Consider the following 20299-nt stretch of genomic DNA (forward strand, 5'->3'; position numbering starts at 1 on the left):
AGTTTTTCCCTTAATCAAAATGGCCACTGCAATGACTAACTGCTGGAAAAATGGTGCCAAAATTCAAATCTACAAAGTGATGGCGTGAACGGCTGGGTCCTCGCACCACTGCCAAATGTTCAAGTATATCGCAAGCAGCTGGGCCCTCTCACCGCTGACTGCTGTGCGAAGATAAAGGGCGATCATGGTGGCTCCCAAGCCGGCTCGCATTGCCCAGCAATTTAAAGGGATTGTGCGCGCCGGGAGAAGCCTGGGACAAGCGCCGGCAACAAATAGCAGCAATAGACTCAAATACAAGAACTGAAAGGCTTATTTCTTTGCAGGATGAAGAAGAATTTGGTTGGAAAATCCAAGTTAAGGTTAAATATCTGTTGATAGTCTGGAACCACTTAAAACATGTCCTTGGGCTGGGCTGAACTGAAAAAAATCTGAGGAGCCGGAAGAGGAGGCGTGGCTAAAGAGCTTTCAATTCAGTCCAGGGCAGTCAGGCAGAATTTAACCCATTCTTGGATCTCCAAGCAGCGTACAGGAAAAGGAGCTTAGTTTTTTCTTCTCTATTTTATATGGTGGATAATTTCAAAAATGGAGTGCTGTTAATTTTAATCAAAAAGCTATGAAATATGCTAATATTCATTTAAGTTCTAGCATTGAACACACCATTTTGGATTATGGCCAGCGCTTATATGTAAATGCATATTCACAAAACTGTCACATGCCACATTCGTTAGAGAATAAACGATCTCTAGGCTCTTTTTTTAAAGAATTAACTTTAATTGACAAGATAGACCAGCCATGCAATGTTCAAGATTTTTAAGTTTATTTTTTATGACGTTTCTTTGATTCTTTGAGGATGGGGACCTCCTTAAATGCAGTGTCATCTTATTGTGTCAAATGCAGTAAATTATATGTTTGTGAGAGAAACATGGGAAGGGGAGGGGAGGGGAGGTCAATGAATACTGTAAATATTCCAGTTACCTAAAACATAGGAAGTTGAATAATTTGTGTTAAACTGAATTAAACACAGATAATTGTGTTATCACTTCTACAAAATAAAATAGCAGCAATAGACCAACAACTTGGAAAATAAAACAAATTGTTTTAAATGATTTTCAGTTGAAACACTAGAATCGTCAGCTCAAAGTATCTACTCATTTAACTCCAATTGAACTTAATGGAAAAAAGAAATCTAACCATTCTGAAGAAAAATTAGTGCAATTAAAAGTTTTAAATAAAAGCAATATTTTGGCAAGAGAAGGAAAAAGACAAGCAAGAATAAAAACCCTCCTATTTTTTAAAAAAAACCTTGAAAGGACTGGTGTTTAAGATTCAAAATAAATACAGACACATTTCCTAAAATTTTGACAGGCTAGAGTGGCAGATTCCTCTTCCTATTTCTTTTCCTTTATATTTCTGTGCATTCTGAAAAATGGATCAAAATTCAGACAGAAATTCAGACAGAAAATGTAATAATCCAAAACATCCTGGCTGGACTTCAAAATATTGCAGAAGGACTTAAGAGATTTGACAAGAAATGGGACAGTTTATGGGGTGCTACAGTTAAATAGGAGGGGGTTGGAGCCCCAGAGATTAAAGAAGAGAATGGAAATATAGAAAATAAAAAGATAATAATAAAAATATAGAAAATAAAGATAAGATGTCAGATGAATCTATCAATGGACTAAATACAAGCGAAAGTGAAAAGAAGGGAAGCTGGAAAAGTGTTTTTGACAACTTGGAGCCTTTCTTTCAACTTCAAGATGCAGGAGGGAAAAAAAGAGTGAAAAAGATGGAACTAAGAAGACACATATATCCAGAAACCAGTTTGATAACCAAAATTAAGCCTACGTTAATAACAATAAAAGAGCGACGAAATTACATGAGAGATCCTTCAAGCTACAGAGTGCGGCGAGAAATGATAAATTCTGAAAAAATTCTAATAAGAGAGATGACACAGCTGCTGGCGAGAAAGATTTATTTTGCTACTGGAAGGACACTGGTTGATTATGCCAATTGATGATAAAAATTAGTTAATTTTTGATGGTTAATAAGTAGGGATTTTAGTATTTTGTAGACTCTTATAGATTATTATTGAATGTTTAGTCGCTAACATGTAATATATCATGATATTAACAATGAAAGGATAACCTTAATTAGGATAAATAACCAGGCCACAAATTGCAACTGAGATCTGGTGGAATGATAAAACCTATAAATTTGTGCTTTAGACCTTGTTATGAAGCTATAAATAATTTGGATTAGAATAAGAGGTGATGTGACATAAATAGCAAACAACTGTTTTTTTTTCTTTCCTTCTCTGTCTTTCTCTAATTACAATAATAAAAGGGAATGTTAATGCACATCTTGGAGATTTTCAATTAGAAATTTTAATTTGGAGTGGAAATGGCAAACAATTGGTCCCCCCCCCCCCCGTATTTCAACTATAAAAACAAAAGGGAAGGTTAACATATATTTTGGTGATTATTAATTAGAAATGTCAATATTTTTTTCTTTTTTCTTTAGATTGTCTTAGATTTTAAATGGTCATTTCGTTAACACATATTAATAGATTGTTGTTTAGAGATTGTTGCTTTTTGCATTTGTGGAGAGAAGAGAAGAGAAAAATGTAAATAACCCTTAGTTAACTATAATAATAACAAAGATATGTTAGAGAAAGGAAATATAAGATGTCCTACTAATTGACTTTTTTATTTTATTTTTTATATATGTTATAAGGATATAGAGATATGGCATATTGACTGCAACTGGGGGAAGGGGAAAAAATGCCAGCAGGTGGCTGTGTTTTTGAAATCTTAACTAAATGAAATTGTGGTATGTAAAATATGTAAATTTTTAACATGTACAATTTAGACTGAATGGAATATATGTGATTGTGGACAGAACGCACGAAATGTACTTGTGACCAATGGATACGCTTTCTACAAGATGTAATGACAGATGATGTTTGTGTGTGTGTGTTTGTTTGTTTGTTTGTAATAAAACTAATAAAAAAATTATATAAAAAGAGTTTTAAATAAAAGCTTTAATTTTGATAGACTGAGTCATTCAATCATTTCAATGGACTTCCTATGCTTAGTCACAAAGTAATTCTTCAATTTTAGAGTCACAGCATAGTCTAGAAGCAACTGAAAATAAGCTGCTATTGGCACAGTGGATACAATGCAGTATTGCAGGCTAATTCTGCTGACTGCCAGCTGTTCAGTAGTTCGATTCTCATTGGCTCAAGATTGACTCACTGTTCCATCCTTTGAAGGTCTACTTAATTTCCACAATGGATGAATGCAGTGGTGGGTTTCAAATAATTTTAACAACCGATTCGCTGCCGTAATCACCAGCTGGGTGGGCATGGCTGGATGGGCATGTAACTGGGTGGGTGTGGGCAACTCGACGTCACTCATGTTGAGGGGTATCTTGCCTCGCCCAGTCTCTCCTTGCCCCTCTCCTCCAGCCACTCCTCATCTCACCGCCCAGTCTTCTTAGGGTCCCAACAGAAAGCAGTTGTTGGAGCTAAGCAGCCATCACGAGAAAGATTTGGCAAACATCTGGCACAATTCAAATTGGATCTAGCCGAAAAGGAGGCTCAGCACAAACACCTCACTGATTATTATAAGCATAGACTTTCCAAGCAAAGGGATGACCTGCAGGAATGCACGGCCAGGTCCTGGCGCCTGGAGGCCTAGCAGGGATGAGATGCTCAGCCAGTTCAAAGCCATTATGCAGTCCCACTGGAATTAAGCCCTTCGGCTCTTCACCACCAGAGGCACTTCCCTCCAGCCTTCGCCCAAAGACCCAAGTTAGGAGGCTGAAGCAGACCCAATTTCAAGTCAGCATTTCTGGTCGCAAGAAGTCCCATGCTTTTAGGAAGAGACACCTGGACTCCCGGTAATGGGATGAATTCTTTTGGCACTTAGCTTGGTTACCTGTTTAGTAGTTTTGCCTATGCGGCTGTCACTTGCTTTGAGAGGGGTGGAGCAGGGCAATTAGAGGAGTGTCAAGATGCTGAAATTGCCTCAGTCTGGCCAGACATAAAAGTGCAAGAAGGCAACTCTCTTTGGTGCAGCATGAGAAAGGAGGGGAAGCAGGCTGTCGGTAGTCTCTTACTCTCACCCAAAGTATGAGTCAAGCAGCCCAGCAAGGAGAGTTGGGAAGAAATGCAGCAGTTGGTACAATGGTAGCATTCTTGCTTATACATCATTAAGACAAATGTAGATTTTCCAAGTTAAAATTTAGTGCCTATTTATCCTTCTGAAATGATCACGATATAGTTTGTAGCCATACTCTACTCTACTCTACCTTACTCTACTAAAGTATGACTCAGTGATGCATTATCTTGTTTTAAAATAGTGTAAAATCATACCACTAGCAATCAAAACATTACACTAAATTCTAAAATACTATACACAGAATATGTATATATACATGAATAACTAAATAAGTAAGGAGTAGGTACTATACCAGTGGGAAGTAGACATTCCAATGGAGTACACATCCGTTCCATAGCAGATTGCTGTTGGGCTTTTAAAACTAAAATGAAATCAAAATAAATAAGTTAAAATTCATTAAACCTAGTTATTAATGCAACATTTAACTATATTTAAATCATGCCCAGAGCATAATATTTGTATAAAAGATTAGTTCTGAGATAGCCACAAAAAAAATCTTTTTCTAGAAAACCACAGACTGTTACATACAGCAGGTAGCAGAAAGCATATTCCAAATTGAGATTAATGTGCAAGTATGTTAGACATCAAATGGATGGATAGATAGTACAATTTACAATTCAACAGCTTTGTAAATCTTGTGTTCTAGATAAGCAGGAAAATTGTAACATAAAGGACCCAAATTTGACTTCAATTTTTAACTGGCAAATATTGATTGTTGTAGAAGTTGTTCCCTGAAGTCAAAACTAAATAATGTATTTATTTAAAATGTATAGATCCACCTTTCTCATTCTTTATAATTATGAGTAGTGTAGAAAGAATAAATATAGTTCAATAACCAAAACTCTAGGAGAATCAAATAAAGGAGGCTGGCAATAAGAACGTGTGCATATCAAGCAAAAAAAAATAGCAATAGCAATAGCAGTAGACTTATATACCGCTTCATAGGCCTTTCAGGCCTCTCTAAGCGGTTTACAGAGAGTCAGCATATTGCCCCCAACAATCTGGGTCCTCATTTTACCCACCTCGGAAGGATGGAAGGCTGAGTCAACCCTGAGCCGGTGAGATTTGAACCGCTGACCTGCTGATCTAGCAGTAGCCTGCAGTGCTGCATTTAACCACTGCGCCACCTTGGCTCAAAAAATGGGGAGAGGGGAACGGAGAAGAGAGCAGCAAGGTGATATTCAGTTAACATGAAAGTTTATTTGCTCACTGCCTCTTGTTCCTTTTTTAAAGATTTATTTTATTCCGCCTTTATTATTTTTATACATAACGCAAGATAGCGACATATCTAATTTTCATCCTTTTTCTTATTTTCCCACAACTAGATGAGTTAAGCTTAGAGTAACTAGCCCAAAGTCACTCACTGGCTTTTATATTTCAGTCAGAATTAGAATTCACAATCTCTTGGTTTCTGGCCTGGGACGTTAACCATTAAATCAAATGGATAGTATAATTGCCTCTTTAAAACATTTAATACTTAACACCTATAAAAGTTTTAAATTTTCCAAAGAATTTAAGGATTTTAAGAAAACCAAGAAGGAAGCTAAAGAAGAAGGAGAAAGTCCTATCATTAGTTTGCATAATATTGACAAAAGGAAAAATAATTATGGTATCTGTCTTGGACTCCAACCAATACCTACATCAGCCAAGCAGATAAAAATTGACACACGTTTATTATTGAAAGACTCTAAGACAGCTGGAGTGGAGAAGTAAATGAGAAATCTGTAAGTAAAACTGATTAAAAAAATCCTCCTACTCTACTTACTCTATCTATACCACAAATAGATATGATCCTCAACTTGGGAAACACCAATTACTGAAGTTTTCCTTTTCTCTGCATGAGGAGTCACAGCACCATGATTCCCTGCACCATTTAGCTTCTTATGCTGCTGGGATTGAAATAACTGCTACCTCTTCAATAAATCTTTCTTCTTTGAGGGGCAAGCAGAAACACAAAATGCACAAATCTTGCTGCCAGGCAATGCTTACTGACTGCACAAACAGTAATTTTTGAATTTCTATCCATACATGAAAGTGTGGATCTTTTAACAATAGCATCTGAATTGTTCGTGCAAAGGAAGGAGCAGTCTACAGATGACATCTTCAAAACAGTAACAGTATGGAGAATTATCAATCTGTGGCATGATGAACCCCCCCACCCCTGCCTCCAAAGGATCAAAATCATATAGGAATAGCTGCATACTTCAAACAAATGAGGCTGCCTTACTGATCACACTGGTTACCAGAAAAGCTGTTGTTCACTCTCTTAGTCATATTCTTCAGTGCCAACATCATATGCTCAATGTGCATGCTATTGAATGACTTCCAAGCATGGCAGATTACAAAATAATTATGTTGATCACCTCGCAATCCTTTAAATGTCCTCCAAAATGAAATATTTCCAGAGCTCTTCCCAAATACATCAATTGGAAGTGTTTCATGATGAGAAAAGGAGTCAATTTCTCAGAAATTATCAGGTTGGATTTATGCTGCCTCTTATTATGGGCATTTTGTCAAATGATGACAAAATAACTCGATCATGGTGCTTGATAAGACAACTTACAAAAAAACACAGAAATAACATGAAATCAGGGTTGTAATCTTAGAACCAGGCTTAATTAACTCTTGAAATCTTAGGACCAGACTTAATTACTTCTTTTGCAATTCTACCAAACTGGGAATAGGAAGAAATATTGAAAGGACATAATGAACTTAAACAATCCCTAAACCATGATTGAGCTGGTGTATCTGGACTTCCTATCTGATGGCTGCCATATTAAGAATTGCCATATACCTTCATACCCCTGTAAATTGACAATTCTACAAAGTCAGGAAAATATGAAATGTCACAGCAAACATGCAAGTCTAACTACTTAAAACCAAATTGACTCCTCAATAAGCTATCATTCTTATCCAATGATCTGATTCATCTTAATTTACTTGACAATTCAGCTAAGCAGAATTAATTGTAATTGTAATTGTAATTTAATAAATTTATATGCCGCCCAATCCCGTAGGACTCTGGGCGGCTTACAAAAACAAGACTAAAAAGATAAAAAGTTAAAAATAGGGAGAGGGGAAAACAAATTTAAAAGCAACGCACCATACATTCAATCTTTGTGGGCCGGACCTCATTCATGAGGTCAACAGCTCCAGGTCTGCCGGAATAGCCAGGTTTTCGTGGCTTTTCGGAAGGCCGAGAGAGTGGGAAGGGTCCGGATCTCTGCGGGTAGATCGTTCCACAGGGCCGGAGCAGCTACAGAGAAGGCTCTCCCCCGAGGGGTCGCCAGCCGGCATTGTCCAGTCGACGGCACCCGGAGAAGGCCCAACCTGTGAGATCTTATCAGCCGTTGGGAGGTATGTGGCAGGAGGCGGTCTCGCAGATATCCAGGTCCTATGCCATGTAGGGCTTTAAAGGTGATGACCAGCACCTTGAAGTGCGTTCGGAGACCGATAGGAAGCCAGTGCAGCTCGCGGAGGATAGGTGTGACATGGGTGTATCTAGGTACACCCAATATCGCTCGCGCGGCTGCATTCTGGACCAACTGTAGTCTTTGAACACTTTTCAGGGACAGCCCCATGTAGAGCGCATTACAGTAATCAAGCCTTGAGGTGATGAGGGCATGTGTGAGCATTCGAAGTGCCTCCCGGTCCAGGTAGGGCCGCAACTGGTGCACCAGGCGAACCTGGGCAAAAGCCCCCCTGGTCACAGCCGACAGATAATGTTCTAACGTCAGCTGCGAATCCAGGAGGACACCTAAGTTGCGGACCCTCTCTGAGGGGTGTACAATTTCATCCCCCAGGCTAAGGGATGGAATATCTGGACTATCCTTGGGAGGCAATATCAATACCCACTCGGTCTTGTCTGGATTGAGTGCAAGCTTATTCGCTCCCATCCAGACCCTGACAGCCTCCAGGCACTGGCACATCACTTCCCCCACTTAAAAAGCCCATTATATCACATCCCCACATCCTGTATCCAAGGACTTCAATCCATAGTTCCATCTGATATTGTAGCAACTAACGCAAGATCAAGAATGTCATCTACTGATAAATGTATCAGAACCTCCAGAAACCTACTTACCTATGCATATAATACCTTAGACAACAAATGGATCATCATGAATAATAATATTTAGCAGAAATTCTGGATCATCCAAGAAAAGGTCCCAGCCATTGAGGCTTTCTCATAGCAGTCAGAATGACATTAAGCCCCACAGTATCTTCTTTCCCTTGTGTCTTGCAACATCACTTTGGCCTAATAATTGATTCTGATTTCATAATTTTTTTAACATAGATAGGACATAGTATTCCTACAAAAAACTTTGGTAAAGAAAAGAACAATAATCATAGATACAACTAATACCTACTAAGGGACAAGTATAAGTCCTATAGTATATATCATCACTGCATCAAAAACATGACTGATTTAAGTTCATTCCAAATGACAATCAGCAGCCTAGAAAGTGAATACTTTCCAATAATTTTACTAAGCCAAATTTAGAAGATTTAAAACAGAGCATTGCAAGCAGCAAACTAATCAAAGGAAATGCTTAAGACCCATTGCATGGCAATGATATATTTGGGAACTATCTTCTAAATATATCCAAATGCTGGCTTTCATTTGAAGTTGTTTTATAATTTTTCCACCATTTGTCACCACTCTGTAAATCATCTTTGTCAGAAATATTTTAAATCTTGTCTTAGAACCTCTCTTAGAGGTTCCACATTTTTGAAGGGTCAAAATACTAACCCTCTTGATTTTAGACACTATTTTAAATTAGTTGGTATGGGAAATCCATTCCTCACAATACACTTCCTCTTTTTTCAGGGTAAGAGGTTAATCCAAACTGATCTTAAAGGTAATAAATATGTCAAAATGAAGCAGAATCCTTCACTGGCAGTGATGATGTTCTAAACAGATCCAGGGCATCTTGTTGAAAGAAGGAAATGGTCACTGTCCAGTCACACCAAAAAGCTAGAAAGCTAACTGCAGCATTAAGAGCAGCCATTACTCTTTGAGATAAGTAGTAATTACACTCTGAAGGATGTGAAATGTATTTGAATATTAGTAGCTTGTTGGTTTGACTTCTGAGCCTGGCAATTTGGTTGCAAATCATTCGAGGAGACAATTTGGTTTCATCATCATTCGAGGAGACATTGTCAGCGTGTTTTGAGTTTTGCTTGTCTGTCAAAACACAGATCTTTAAATACCTTTTGATGAGATGCAAAGTAGTTTGAATGTTGTTTGTTCAGATATTTCTGAATTATGGTCTGATTTCAGACTGTTTGACTGGCTGTCTGTTGTTGCTGGGCTATAGTTAAATAGCATGTGTGATGCAGATTAGGATTAGACCAGGGGTGAAATTCAGCAACTGGTTCTGACAGGTTTTCAAGAACCAGTAGTGGAATATTTGACTGGTTCAGAGAACCAGCAAATATCACCTCTGGCTGGCCCCAGAATGGGGTGGGAATGGAGATTTTGCAGCATCCTTCCCCTGTCATCCCCACCAAACCACGCCCACAGAACCAGTTGTAAAAAAAATGAATTTCCCCACTGGATTCAACTCTAGTATTACACATCACTGGATAAAAAAAAATATGTCTGTGGATAAGATATGATATACTTGGTATAGCTTTAAATGCTGCAATAGTGTTTTATAATTCAACTTTTCTGGAAGCGATTCCAGAAATCAGCAATGTAGGAGGTACCACAATAGAAGAACATGATCACTAATATATGATGGTACTGAGAAAAGTCATGTCCTTAAATATTGAATAACAACAAAATATTCATTTTAAAGTTCATGAAATAATGCATAGAATCTAGGAGACATAATAATGAATGATTGCAGTAAATTGGACCTGAAGTAAACACAAATGAAGATATGCCAAAGTAGTCTGTCAAGAAAGAGATACAGAGAATCATGATAATGGTAAATTGATAATGGTAAATGGTAAATTGGATCTCAAAATGTTATTCCCAATTAGGGTGTCCTCCTCTAAATGACTTATTAATCCATTCTTTTACAGATGTTTTCTTATCTAAACAGCGAAACAGAATGATTATGGGCAGACAAAAAAGCAATGTGATCGGTACTGACTTATGATTACCTGCCAACTTCCTCACTAACTATATCAGAAGCTGACAGGGAGCATCAGAAATCACTCTTCCTCTTCAGCTAATCCACAGTCTGCTATTTTTCTGGAGAGGGGGGGAATTAGGAAGTGAGGAACTATACAGAAAACTATGCCCTCACTCCCCATTCCAGAAAAGGGTTGACATCTAGTAGTCCCCAGCCATCCTACCATCATAAGGTCATAAGGCCTTGCCCCAGCCAACTCACTGGAAGGCAGGAAAGAAGATGGGGATACATCTCTCCTCTTTTCCCTTTTGCCACACAACTACAGGTATCTAGGATATGTGCAGTCAGAATGTGCAGTGATGCTGAAGTAACCACAGCTTTTTCAAATTTCAATCATATAGGAATTATGGTCCCAGATAGCCCATTTCAGATAAGTTGATTCAAAAATTATTGCCCTATTATGCACTGTTTTGCCTAATTGAATTTACAAACAATCAGATACAAGAGTTTTAGTAGAATATAGATTATCTGGCATTGGGCTTCATCAGAACTTAAAGAATTCTAAGTACAACATCTATTTTGCAGTTGTAGGATTCTTCTAAAAGAAGCAATGCTTCCTCAGATGCTGTTATATGAGTTACAGAAAGCAGACATAGAATCAAAAAGTTTAAAAGACTAATTGAATCATGTTGAAAGTTGCATGAATAAATAATGCTACTGAGTAAAGAGCATGCAAGGAAGTTGGTTTCTTTGTAGAAGTTGAATCTATCTGTATTTTAGGGAGTAATGGTATGTTCCTTGCAATAAAAGGGTTTTATTAAAATTCTATTTTGTTTCAAGTCAGAGATGAGTACATACAGTTCTTCATAAAAACAGCCATTCTTTTTTGTGTGATTCTTCCTCATAAATGAACCACACACTGATACAGATTGCCTAGTTTGCTTCTTTTTCAAATATTTGCAAGCACCAATTTTAATTAAAATGCCAAAAACAATGGTCTAATAAGGGTAGGCCAGTGTTTTCCCTTTCCAGAGCTGCATTGTTGACACAATGCATGTACAAAAATCGAGGAGCCTGCATCAGAGCGGCACAGTACTGCTTTCATCCTTTCTCTCCATCCTGCAAACACCTTACTCACTCTCTAGGAAGCAAAGTTTTATTAAAAAACAGGGATGCAGAAGTAATCAAACATATACTTAGGGCTAGGCTTTGGTTATCAGACTATAATCTAAAGCACACCCCTATAAACCCCACAGAAGACAAGGAGAATTATTTCTAGCATGTTTACTAGAGAGCCAGTCCTGCTCAAAACTATACAGGTAAAACCTTAGCAAATAAAGCATTATTGTACAGTATTACAATTCAGCATTTTATAGTTGATATTCATTTATTTTAGACATAAGCCCTAGAAACATGTGAACTCCCTAGTAACCACTCTTAAGATGAGGCTACATAATTTCCCACTTTTATTTAGTTAATTTTAAGCAGTACTTCTAACTAGTTTTCCTCCATGTTGCTCTTTTGTTTCTGGATTTTGAACTTTTTATTGTACCTTACTGAGTTTTATCTGATGCATTTTCTCTGCCAGCAGTTGTTGGGCAAAGGCTATAATACCTAAGATCTGTAGTTAAAATGGATGTAATAAACTATTATTAATAAGTGCCTATTCCTTGCCTGCCTTTCCAAATGGGAATACATTCAGTCCAAAAGAAGGAACATTTAACAGCAAGAAATATTATGTAACTATCCTACCATAATAGTCACCAAGAGTACAGTTTACTATTGTTTATTATAGGAAAAACACACCTTAATTTATAGTATTATTCAGTCCCAAACCATGTACTTAAGTTAGCTAAACTAACAGTAAAGAGAAAAATATATCTGAGCACAAGAAGCATCCCTCTTGAAGTATCTCCCTCAAGGCTCACGAATTTAGAAGTACATCCAAAGCTTCTATCTATCACCTACCGGTATATTTTGAAAATAATCATTGGGGAAAAGTCCAAACTGGAATGCCACAAATTTAACAGCTTAAACTAAAGTATATAAAAATACAGTTAATCAGTACATTAATGATATCTGTACAAGCAGTATTATTTAACCTGTAATCCTATGTGTATCACTTGGGAACAATGAGTTCTGAGTAGGCATTCATGGGATGGCCCTGGAATGGCTTTATTAAAGCAAATGAATTCTGAAAACAGCAGAGATGAACCAGATTATGAATAGGAAAAATCTATACTCACAAAAGATCTGTAATTATTTATCTGCCTATTATTTGTAAGGAGTTTCCTGAGTTTTATGCAGTGCTTAAATAATTATACAATAATAAAAACTCTGTCAGAATTGTCATGTTAAATAAAGCACTCTCTTCAATAATGATTGTACAATCAATAAAGTTTTGTGGTTTAAAGGAATACATATTTAAAAGCACTAAATGTATGATAGAAGCAGGTGTGTGTGTATAAAGATTGTAAGAATCACACATATACACATCTTTAAAAAGCAAGATTTATGAAATTTGCAAATCTATAAGAAAATATGACCCAACATGTTTTCTTGAGACTTCAGACAATACTTTGGATAGCCAAGAAACAAAATAATGGTTTACTGAACAATTTAACCTAGCCAAGCAAGCCAATGCATGCCTTCTGTTACAGTCAGTGAGACCTTTAAACTGGATTTTTCATCTACTTATTGCACCCTTATGGGATACACATATGTTGTTATTTGATGTTGCTAAAGATATTGTGGTATCATTTATTTATAATACACTTTTTATTATTTTTATAAATAACTCAATAACTGATTTCTTTTATTTTCCCCATCTGTGAGGTTGCTTAGGATAAAAGTGACTGATCCAAGTCACCCAGATAGTTTTCATACACACGGCAAGACAAGAATTCCCAATCTCCTAACTTCTAGTCAGGTGCCTTAACTGCTAGATCAACCTGGCTATCAAAATATTATAAACTGTTCTATATTATATATATAATACATTATAATATAAGAATTTTATGTAATATGTGCATCTTACAAATACAGAGAATAGTGGAGCTGTTTCTATTCTGTAGCTTCCTGACATGGGAAAAGCTTTGATAATACAAACTGAATCCAGATCTAAGTGAAAACTGCAGGGCATTAGTCCTTTTCCTTTAGTGCTAAGTTACAGCTTAGTTCCATGAAGACATTTCAGCAATATCTTCTTTAAAACTCAGTCAATAAAAATTTATACTGCTCTTACCTCAGCTGAAAAAGTCACAATAATCACTACATGGCAGGGGTGTCAAACTGGATTTATTTGAGGGCCAGATCAGCATTGTAGATCTCCTCCACAGGTCAGTGGGAGGGGGGGTGGAGGGGGGGAGATAGGATGGAGGCATCCTACAACACCCTGCTGGCCAAAACTCTGCCTGTTTTCAGCCTGAACAGCCTCCTGAAGTATTTTACCAGTTAAAACGGGATGTGGCTTATGCCTCACTTTCACCCTCCATGGCCTCCTGTAAACTCTGCTGGCCAAAAGCAGGCACCACAGGCTGGTCCTTTGATATTTCCAGGTCAGCCTGGTAAACCGGATTTAAACACACCAAGGGCCAAATCTGGCCTGTGGGCCTTGAGTTTGACACCCCTGCTCTAGAGAAATACATGTAGTAGTCTCTAGGTTTTTGCAGTCAAAAACTGGAAGACTCCCTAAGTTCTCAATACAAGTATTGAATAAAGCCAAGGGGACACAGATTTTAGTCTTTCTTCATCCATAGAAGCTCCTTGGGCCACTTTCTCTCTCTGAGACCAGACTGCCTAAGTGGGGGTTGCTGTGAGGAGAGAACAGATGCAGGAGGAAAACGTTGACTCCCCACCCCAAAAAAATTAAAATAAGACCCCATTTGTTTATTTTGGCAATGGCTGTAAAGGAAATATTTACACTTTTCTCTAAAATATTCTTATCCAAATTATACATTCTAAGCAGATTATTTTTAAAACAAAGATGCTATCCCTTTCTTCAAGTAGGCAACCTAATCTTTTTATCTTCTTGAAAACTGTGGGAGGCGGGTTAGACTGATAAGACAGTTAATCAAGGTTACCAATATTGTCTTGGGTTTAATTTTAATCTGCCCTATTCTAGTTTCATGTTGTACTGATATGTTCAACTAACTAGAGTTTAAAAGAATACATGTGTAAAAATGTTATAGTGCTCTTTTTATGTATAAAATAAAACCATGATACATAATAAATCAGTTAAGATACAGGACAAATGTGTTCTGATTAGTCTGCCTTTCTTTGCATCTGGGATTTGTTGTTTTCATTTGGGATTTTTGAGTCATTTGCTACCCCTCCATTTCTACTTTTAGGAGTCTAATAAAAGCAAGGATACAATTATGATAGGGGAAAAATAGCATAAGGAGCTTAAAACACAGTCCCCCTCATCAAGTGCTAATGCAAACATTTAACATTCTTTGGTTTCTTTTTTTGATATTGACATCCAAAAATTTAATTGATGTTTCTTTTAATCATCCTGCTTGTGAGATAATTCATTCATGGTATTTCCAGGATTTTTTTCCCCATAGTGCCCCAAAATTTCGCTGACAAGTGACAAACTTGTTTGTTTAAATCCTCCTCGGATGCATTTGGGGAGATCTGAATTATTATTTATAAAACAGATCTCTTCCTTAACGCCACAACACCCCTCACTGGCAACCAGAGCGTTCTTTATCAAAGGATGTGTTGGAAGGTATACAACGGTCTGAGTTGTGGTATATTTGGAAAAGGTGGGCAGAGGGATTAAATTCTTGTTAAAAACCTGTTTCTAATGAGATCAGGATTGAGAAAGTTAACATGCAATCTCGCGGCAGGTCTGAAACTTAGGACCTCGCTGTAGAAATTAAGATCCGTCAAGATCTCTGGAGGCCTCTCTTAATTAAGGACAGGAAGAGCCTCTACGTTCTCACTTTATCCCTCGACAGGTTGTGAAAGAGATGCAGAAATCAAAAGAAACGTTAAGACGCTACAAAAAAACAACACTACCTAGGGTCAAGATCCACGTTCCTACACGCTCTTCTTAGAGATAGGTCGCAGGAATTCCAGAGGGATTTACTGCCAAGTAATTGTAGAGTTTGAAAAAATCATTGTCGTCGTCGTCGTCGCCGCTACAGCCGTCTCTTGAAACTATAGCTTGTCTCTCGCCCCTTACAGAAAACACGAAGGAATTAATAAGCAAAGATGGGGGGGGGTATTTAGCTCTGCAGAGAACCTGATGTCGCCGGCTCACCTTCCCAGTCATGCATTTCTCCAAATGTTCCTTTTACACTGGCGCGCCGCAAACGCAGCGTGTAGGAGAAGTGAGAGAGCGATCACATCGATTGCCACGGTAATCACCGACTCGGCATTTGATTTGTAACAGTGCCGGAGAGGAAGCGGAAGGAAGGCTGTCCCTATTGCCGAGAAACCGAAGCAAAAATAAATAAATAGGTGGTATGAGAAAAGCACCACCTATAGAATGGAGGATGTCTCGTAGAAAAAGTTGCTACTGCCAACTGCGTGGCTTCCCGTTCGTGGGCCTTTCATTATTCCAAATCAGGAAAACACAGACGTTTGAAACGAGCGTTAACACTTTAACCTCCGCAGTGCTTGGTAGCATTGCGACAAGCCATGCGACAAATCAAAGGTACAACCGTATCTTTGCAATTGGAAGAATAAATTACAAGCTTTCTTCTAAAATCAGATTTATGAGCACAAAATTTCAGGTCATAACTTTTTCAGCCCTAGATGTATTCCTAAGAACTACTTTAAAATTAAGGATCATTTCTCCCTTGTTTCCCTAAAAAGCTTATGTGGGCTCTCTTCTGCTACAGATTTTAAAAGTAGGTTTAGTGTCTGTACTTTGCAAATAAATTCTGAGAGGCTTTTATTGTTTTGAATATCTTGGTATAATCTGCAATTATTTGCAGATCTATATTTTGCTACAATGATTTTAAGCAAATCATACTGTAATAAATTCTCCATTTTCTGTGGAAACTAATGTTAAATGATTGAATTGGTTGTCCAAGGTCATGAACACAATTTAGGTGTTTGTACATATCTGAAACAGTTGTAAAGATGGAAAATGGGTACATAGAGAATTTCACGTGTATATCTTCTGAGCTGCCCAAAATCACTTAGGTGGGATTGGAGGGGGGGGGGTGTTTGTAGAAATTAAATAAATAAATAAAAATACCTTGGATTCTTGAAGAGCTCGACTAGATAGGCAGTGGTCAGAAATGCCAAATATGTCCTCACATCCTCTACCAGAACCATGGCCTATGTACAGATACAAAAGTTTCAAATCGTGCAGCCATATAGTACATATATAGCCTGTTCACCTTTGCAAAATTACAGACCCTCCAGTAACCAACTAGTTACTCTAGATGATTATTTAATTTATAATTCCATCCACAGAAAACTCAAGAATTTAGGAAATGCAGTTACGAACCATATGGGAGGGGGAACCAGCTGCACTAAGAATAATGGAAAGTTCCTGCTTAGTGTCTGCTGCAAAGAAGCATCAAAGTCAGAATGACATCAATTGCAACATTTTCATAATTATGACACACATATTATTATCCCGGAAACCAATGCTCCCCTATATCTAATGAAGGAATTGGACAAATTTATCCAGAAGGGGCCATTACACAAGATGAGATCAGCAAATCACGTAGAGAGCAAGAATCTCAATGGATCAATGCTTTGAGCTTGCAGAGGCTTCTAATTGTATATTGATTTTTCATGCCTTGCTAATCATTTTTACTGGTAAAACAATATTTCTACGCACAAACTGAGAACTGTTCAGAGATTATTATACTCTTTGCGTAGAATTCTGTTCATATGCCTAACTTGCAACTCTATTTTCATGTAGCTTGTTATTATTTACATACCTTTCATTTTATTCGTTCTTACCCACTTAAAATTTTGTATCTTCTTGTTGTTTTTTATCTTTTGTAGCGGCTATTGCCTCCAAATCTGGAGCATCTAATCTGCCAGCTTCATCATTTTGTCTTCAATTATTCATTCTGTAACACAAAGTCTCCAAACCCACATTACAAATTAATCAAAAATAACGTTTCAGCTTATAAAAAGAGTAAGGATGATATATGCAGGTAATAATACTTATTTTTCAATATTCCTATTCTTTTTAATTGTCCTGTTTGTTAAAAGAACGAACTGTGACTCTAATCTCTTTTTCCCAATAAACTGATAGTGGAAGCCATTGCCAATCTTACCAACCCAGTGGTGGGATTCAAATAATTTAACAACTGATTCTCTGCTCTAATGACTGGCTGGGTAGGTGCGGCTGGGTGGTCCTGTGACGGGTGGTGTAGTCAACTTGACATCACTCTTGTTGAGGGCCGCTTCACCTCGTCTGGCCCCTTCTTGCCACGCCCAGCCATGCCTCACCCCTCCCCTCCTCTCCTAGCCACTCCTTGTCATGCCCAGCCTTGCCTCGCCCGGCCTCTCCTCACCATGACCACAATTGAGCCCAAAACTTATGTTGCTAAGTGAGAAATTTATTAAATGAGTTTTGCCCCATTTTATAACTTTTCTTGCCAAACATTTGTTAAGTGAATAACTGCAGTTGTTAAAGTTAGTAACACATATGTTAAGTGAATCTGGCCTCCCCATTCACTTTGCTTGTCAGAAGGTTACAAAAGGGAATCACATGACCCTGGGAGACTACAACTGTTATAAATGTGAGACAGTTTAACCACCTGAATTTTGATACATGACTCTGGGGATGCTGCAATGGTCGTAAATGTGAAAAACGGTCATAAGTCATCTTTTTCAGTGCCATTGTAACTTTGAATGGTCATTAAATGAACTATTGTGTCAAGGATAACCTGTACAAAAATACAAATAGAGCATTATGTTGTAGATGCCATTCCTACAAAGGCTTTGATGGATGGCAGCAGACTTGTATGTGTGTTCAACCATTAATTCAGATGTTTTTATCATGAATCCTTATTGGTTGTTATATATGCCTGGGGAAAAAATATTTGTATTTTAATCCTTCAAATGTAGCATATTTTTATGCTCTTCAAGTATCTGAAACTTTAAAGCTAAAGGCACAGTTCTTTAAGCTTAATCCTTTACCCCCTCCCACCCTTAATTAAACAAGCAGTGCAGTGATGGGCTTCAGCCAGTTCACTGAACTGCTCAGAAAGTTAGCTACTGGTTTCTTGAACTGGCGCAAACCAGCTGATCCCACTACTGGTCATACTTCCTGTTTGTAGATAGTATTGCTACCTGACTAGATATGTGCCAACTAAATCTTTTTATTTTTTAGAAGTATCAATTGGGGAATATTTTGATTACACTAATATTAAAAAGCCTTCAGCAGTTAGAAAATAATAAATAGTATTCACTGATTTCTACTAGTATATTAAACTTACTGGGATGATTGATATGAAGAAATTAGCATTAGTATATAACTTTGGGTAGGCCTTAGTACGAAAGTTACAGTCTATGATTTCATTCCACTAATTTGTCAGAATGAGAGGTCCTTTGGAAAATGATGCTATGCTCTGCAGTAGGGGGCAGCAAAGGAACATCACTGCATAAGTGAAAGGACACCAATAATATATTGGACACCAAAAATTGTAGGTATCTCTCTTGATGCAAAGTAAATTGCATAATACTCTACTGCTGTTTTATGTATGAATGAAATCATTCAAGACAATTGTTATATAATGTTATATGTTAAATATTTCACTTCATTTCTTTTTGTTTTCTATGTACAGTATATGTGTATGTATACAAAATATATAATAAAGGAAATGTGAATATTGAAAGCTAGGTAAATTGTGCATGCTAGAAAAAGTTTGCATTCTAGTTTAAAATAAAATGTACCATTTATTTAATTAAATTAGGGTATGTTTGGACCTTGAAAATTCCACATTTGCACAATTATTATTTTCTAAGGATCAATTATCATGTTTCTCAGTTTCTGGTACTTTGGATTCTTTTATTCCAAGCACACACTACCCGAGAGTATGTTATAATTCTGTTATAATGGCTCATATGGTTAGGTTGCTGGGTTGGAGGTTAGCAAGCTCATATTTGAGACTCTTGTGCTGCCATGGGATGGGATGAGTTCACCTCCTTTACTCCAGCTCCTGCTGGCTACATGAAAAGAGTCCCCAACTGGGCATCCCCAGGCAACAGTGATATCACTGGCCAATCATTTCAATCTGGAAGCCCCTCGGGGCTTCTGACGTGTATGATGTGAGTACATATAAGGGCCAAATATGTTGCTAAATAAGATAGGATTGGTGTTGAGGGACTATTGAGCTTTAGAAGCAACAATCTAATGCCATATTTATACCTGCCTTCCATGTCCTTCCTCCCTAAAACTGAGAGCAGTTCAGCATCCATATTTATGTAGAATCCAACTTCTATTTTCCTTTCTTTTTAAGACTTCATTAACTTGGGCAAATAGCTCTGAAAAATGCAGTAAAAATCTTATTATAAGATCTCACTAGATACTACAGTTATCATAAGAGAGTCATGTTTGACTTAAATAACACTGTATTTTTCTATCAAAATTTAGGGTCAGATGTAGGAGGAAAAATTCATTTCTGATGTGAAATCAAATTATTTGTCAGGGGAGAGCAGAAACAAGTATCCAATGAACTACTGTATGAATTATATCCTTTGCTGTGATTGTTTTTATTATTGAAAAAGCAAGAAATAAATTTGATGAAAGCAAACTATCCTTCATTTTCTTGTACAACTTGCATACTTTCCACTTTCAGTAATAAAGCCTTAGTGCAATATTTGATTAATTGCAATCTACTTTTTTGAGTGCTTTATCTCTTTAAATACCATTCTAAAGGAATATAAGATCCATTATACTAGAAATAACACAGAAATGGTAAACTGCCAAGCTCTGTTAATGATTTATGGTGCAAATAAAAATTTCCTTATTAATAAATTCACTAAATTGAAATCTCTTTTCAGTTGTTCAGTTCAGTTGCGTTTATTTATAGGCCGCCCTTTTCCCTG

At 37.2% G+C, this 20299-nt stretch overlaps 1 protein-coding gene and 1 long non-coding RNA gene across 9 annotated transcripts in view; one reads left to right on the forward strand and one right to left on the reverse strand.

Moving 5' to 3' along the window:
• Positions 1–15666, reverse strand: part of TPK1 (thiamin pyrophosphokinase 1) — a 348263-nt gene extending 332597 nt beyond the window's left edge. For 6 of the 8 annotated variants that reach the window (XR_015696394.1, XM_087713141.1, XM_087713144.1 and 3 more), the window contains exons 1-2: positions 15534–15666; positions 4474–4542 (exon numbers count right to left, since the gene is read on the reverse strand). Coding sequence is in view for 7 of the 8 variants with exons in the window: in XM_087713141.1 (XP_087569267.1) it covers positions 4474–4542; positions 15534–15549 (85 nt within the window). In the remaining variant the exon portion in view is untranslated. Of the gene's footprint in view, positions 1–4473; positions 4543–15289; positions 15451–15533 lie in introns of all 8 variants that reach the window. The other 2 variants (XM_087713142.1, XM_014072348.2) reach the window with 1 other exon arrangement.
• A 6-nt stretch (positions 15667–15672) lies between these two features.
• Positions 15673–20038, forward strand: LOC148045919 (uncharacterized). Its single transcript, XR_015696395.1, has 4 exons — positions 15673–15929; positions 17243–17397; positions 18787–18894; positions 19845–20038. It is a non-coding gene; the product is annotated as an uncharacterized LOC148045919 (long non-coding RNA).
• Positions 20039–20299: the final 261 nt, after the last annotated feature.

Source organism: Thamnophis sirtalis, unplaced genomic scaffold (genome assembly GCF_051295495.1).
Source record: "Thamnophis sirtalis isolate CommonGarterSnake01/CBP01778 unplaced genomic scaffold, rThaSir2_p1.2 scaffold_4, whole genome shotgun sequence".
Taxonomy (NCBI): domain Eukaryota; kingdom Metazoa; phylum Chordata; class Lepidosauria; order Squamata; family Natricidae; genus Thamnophis; species Thamnophis sirtalis.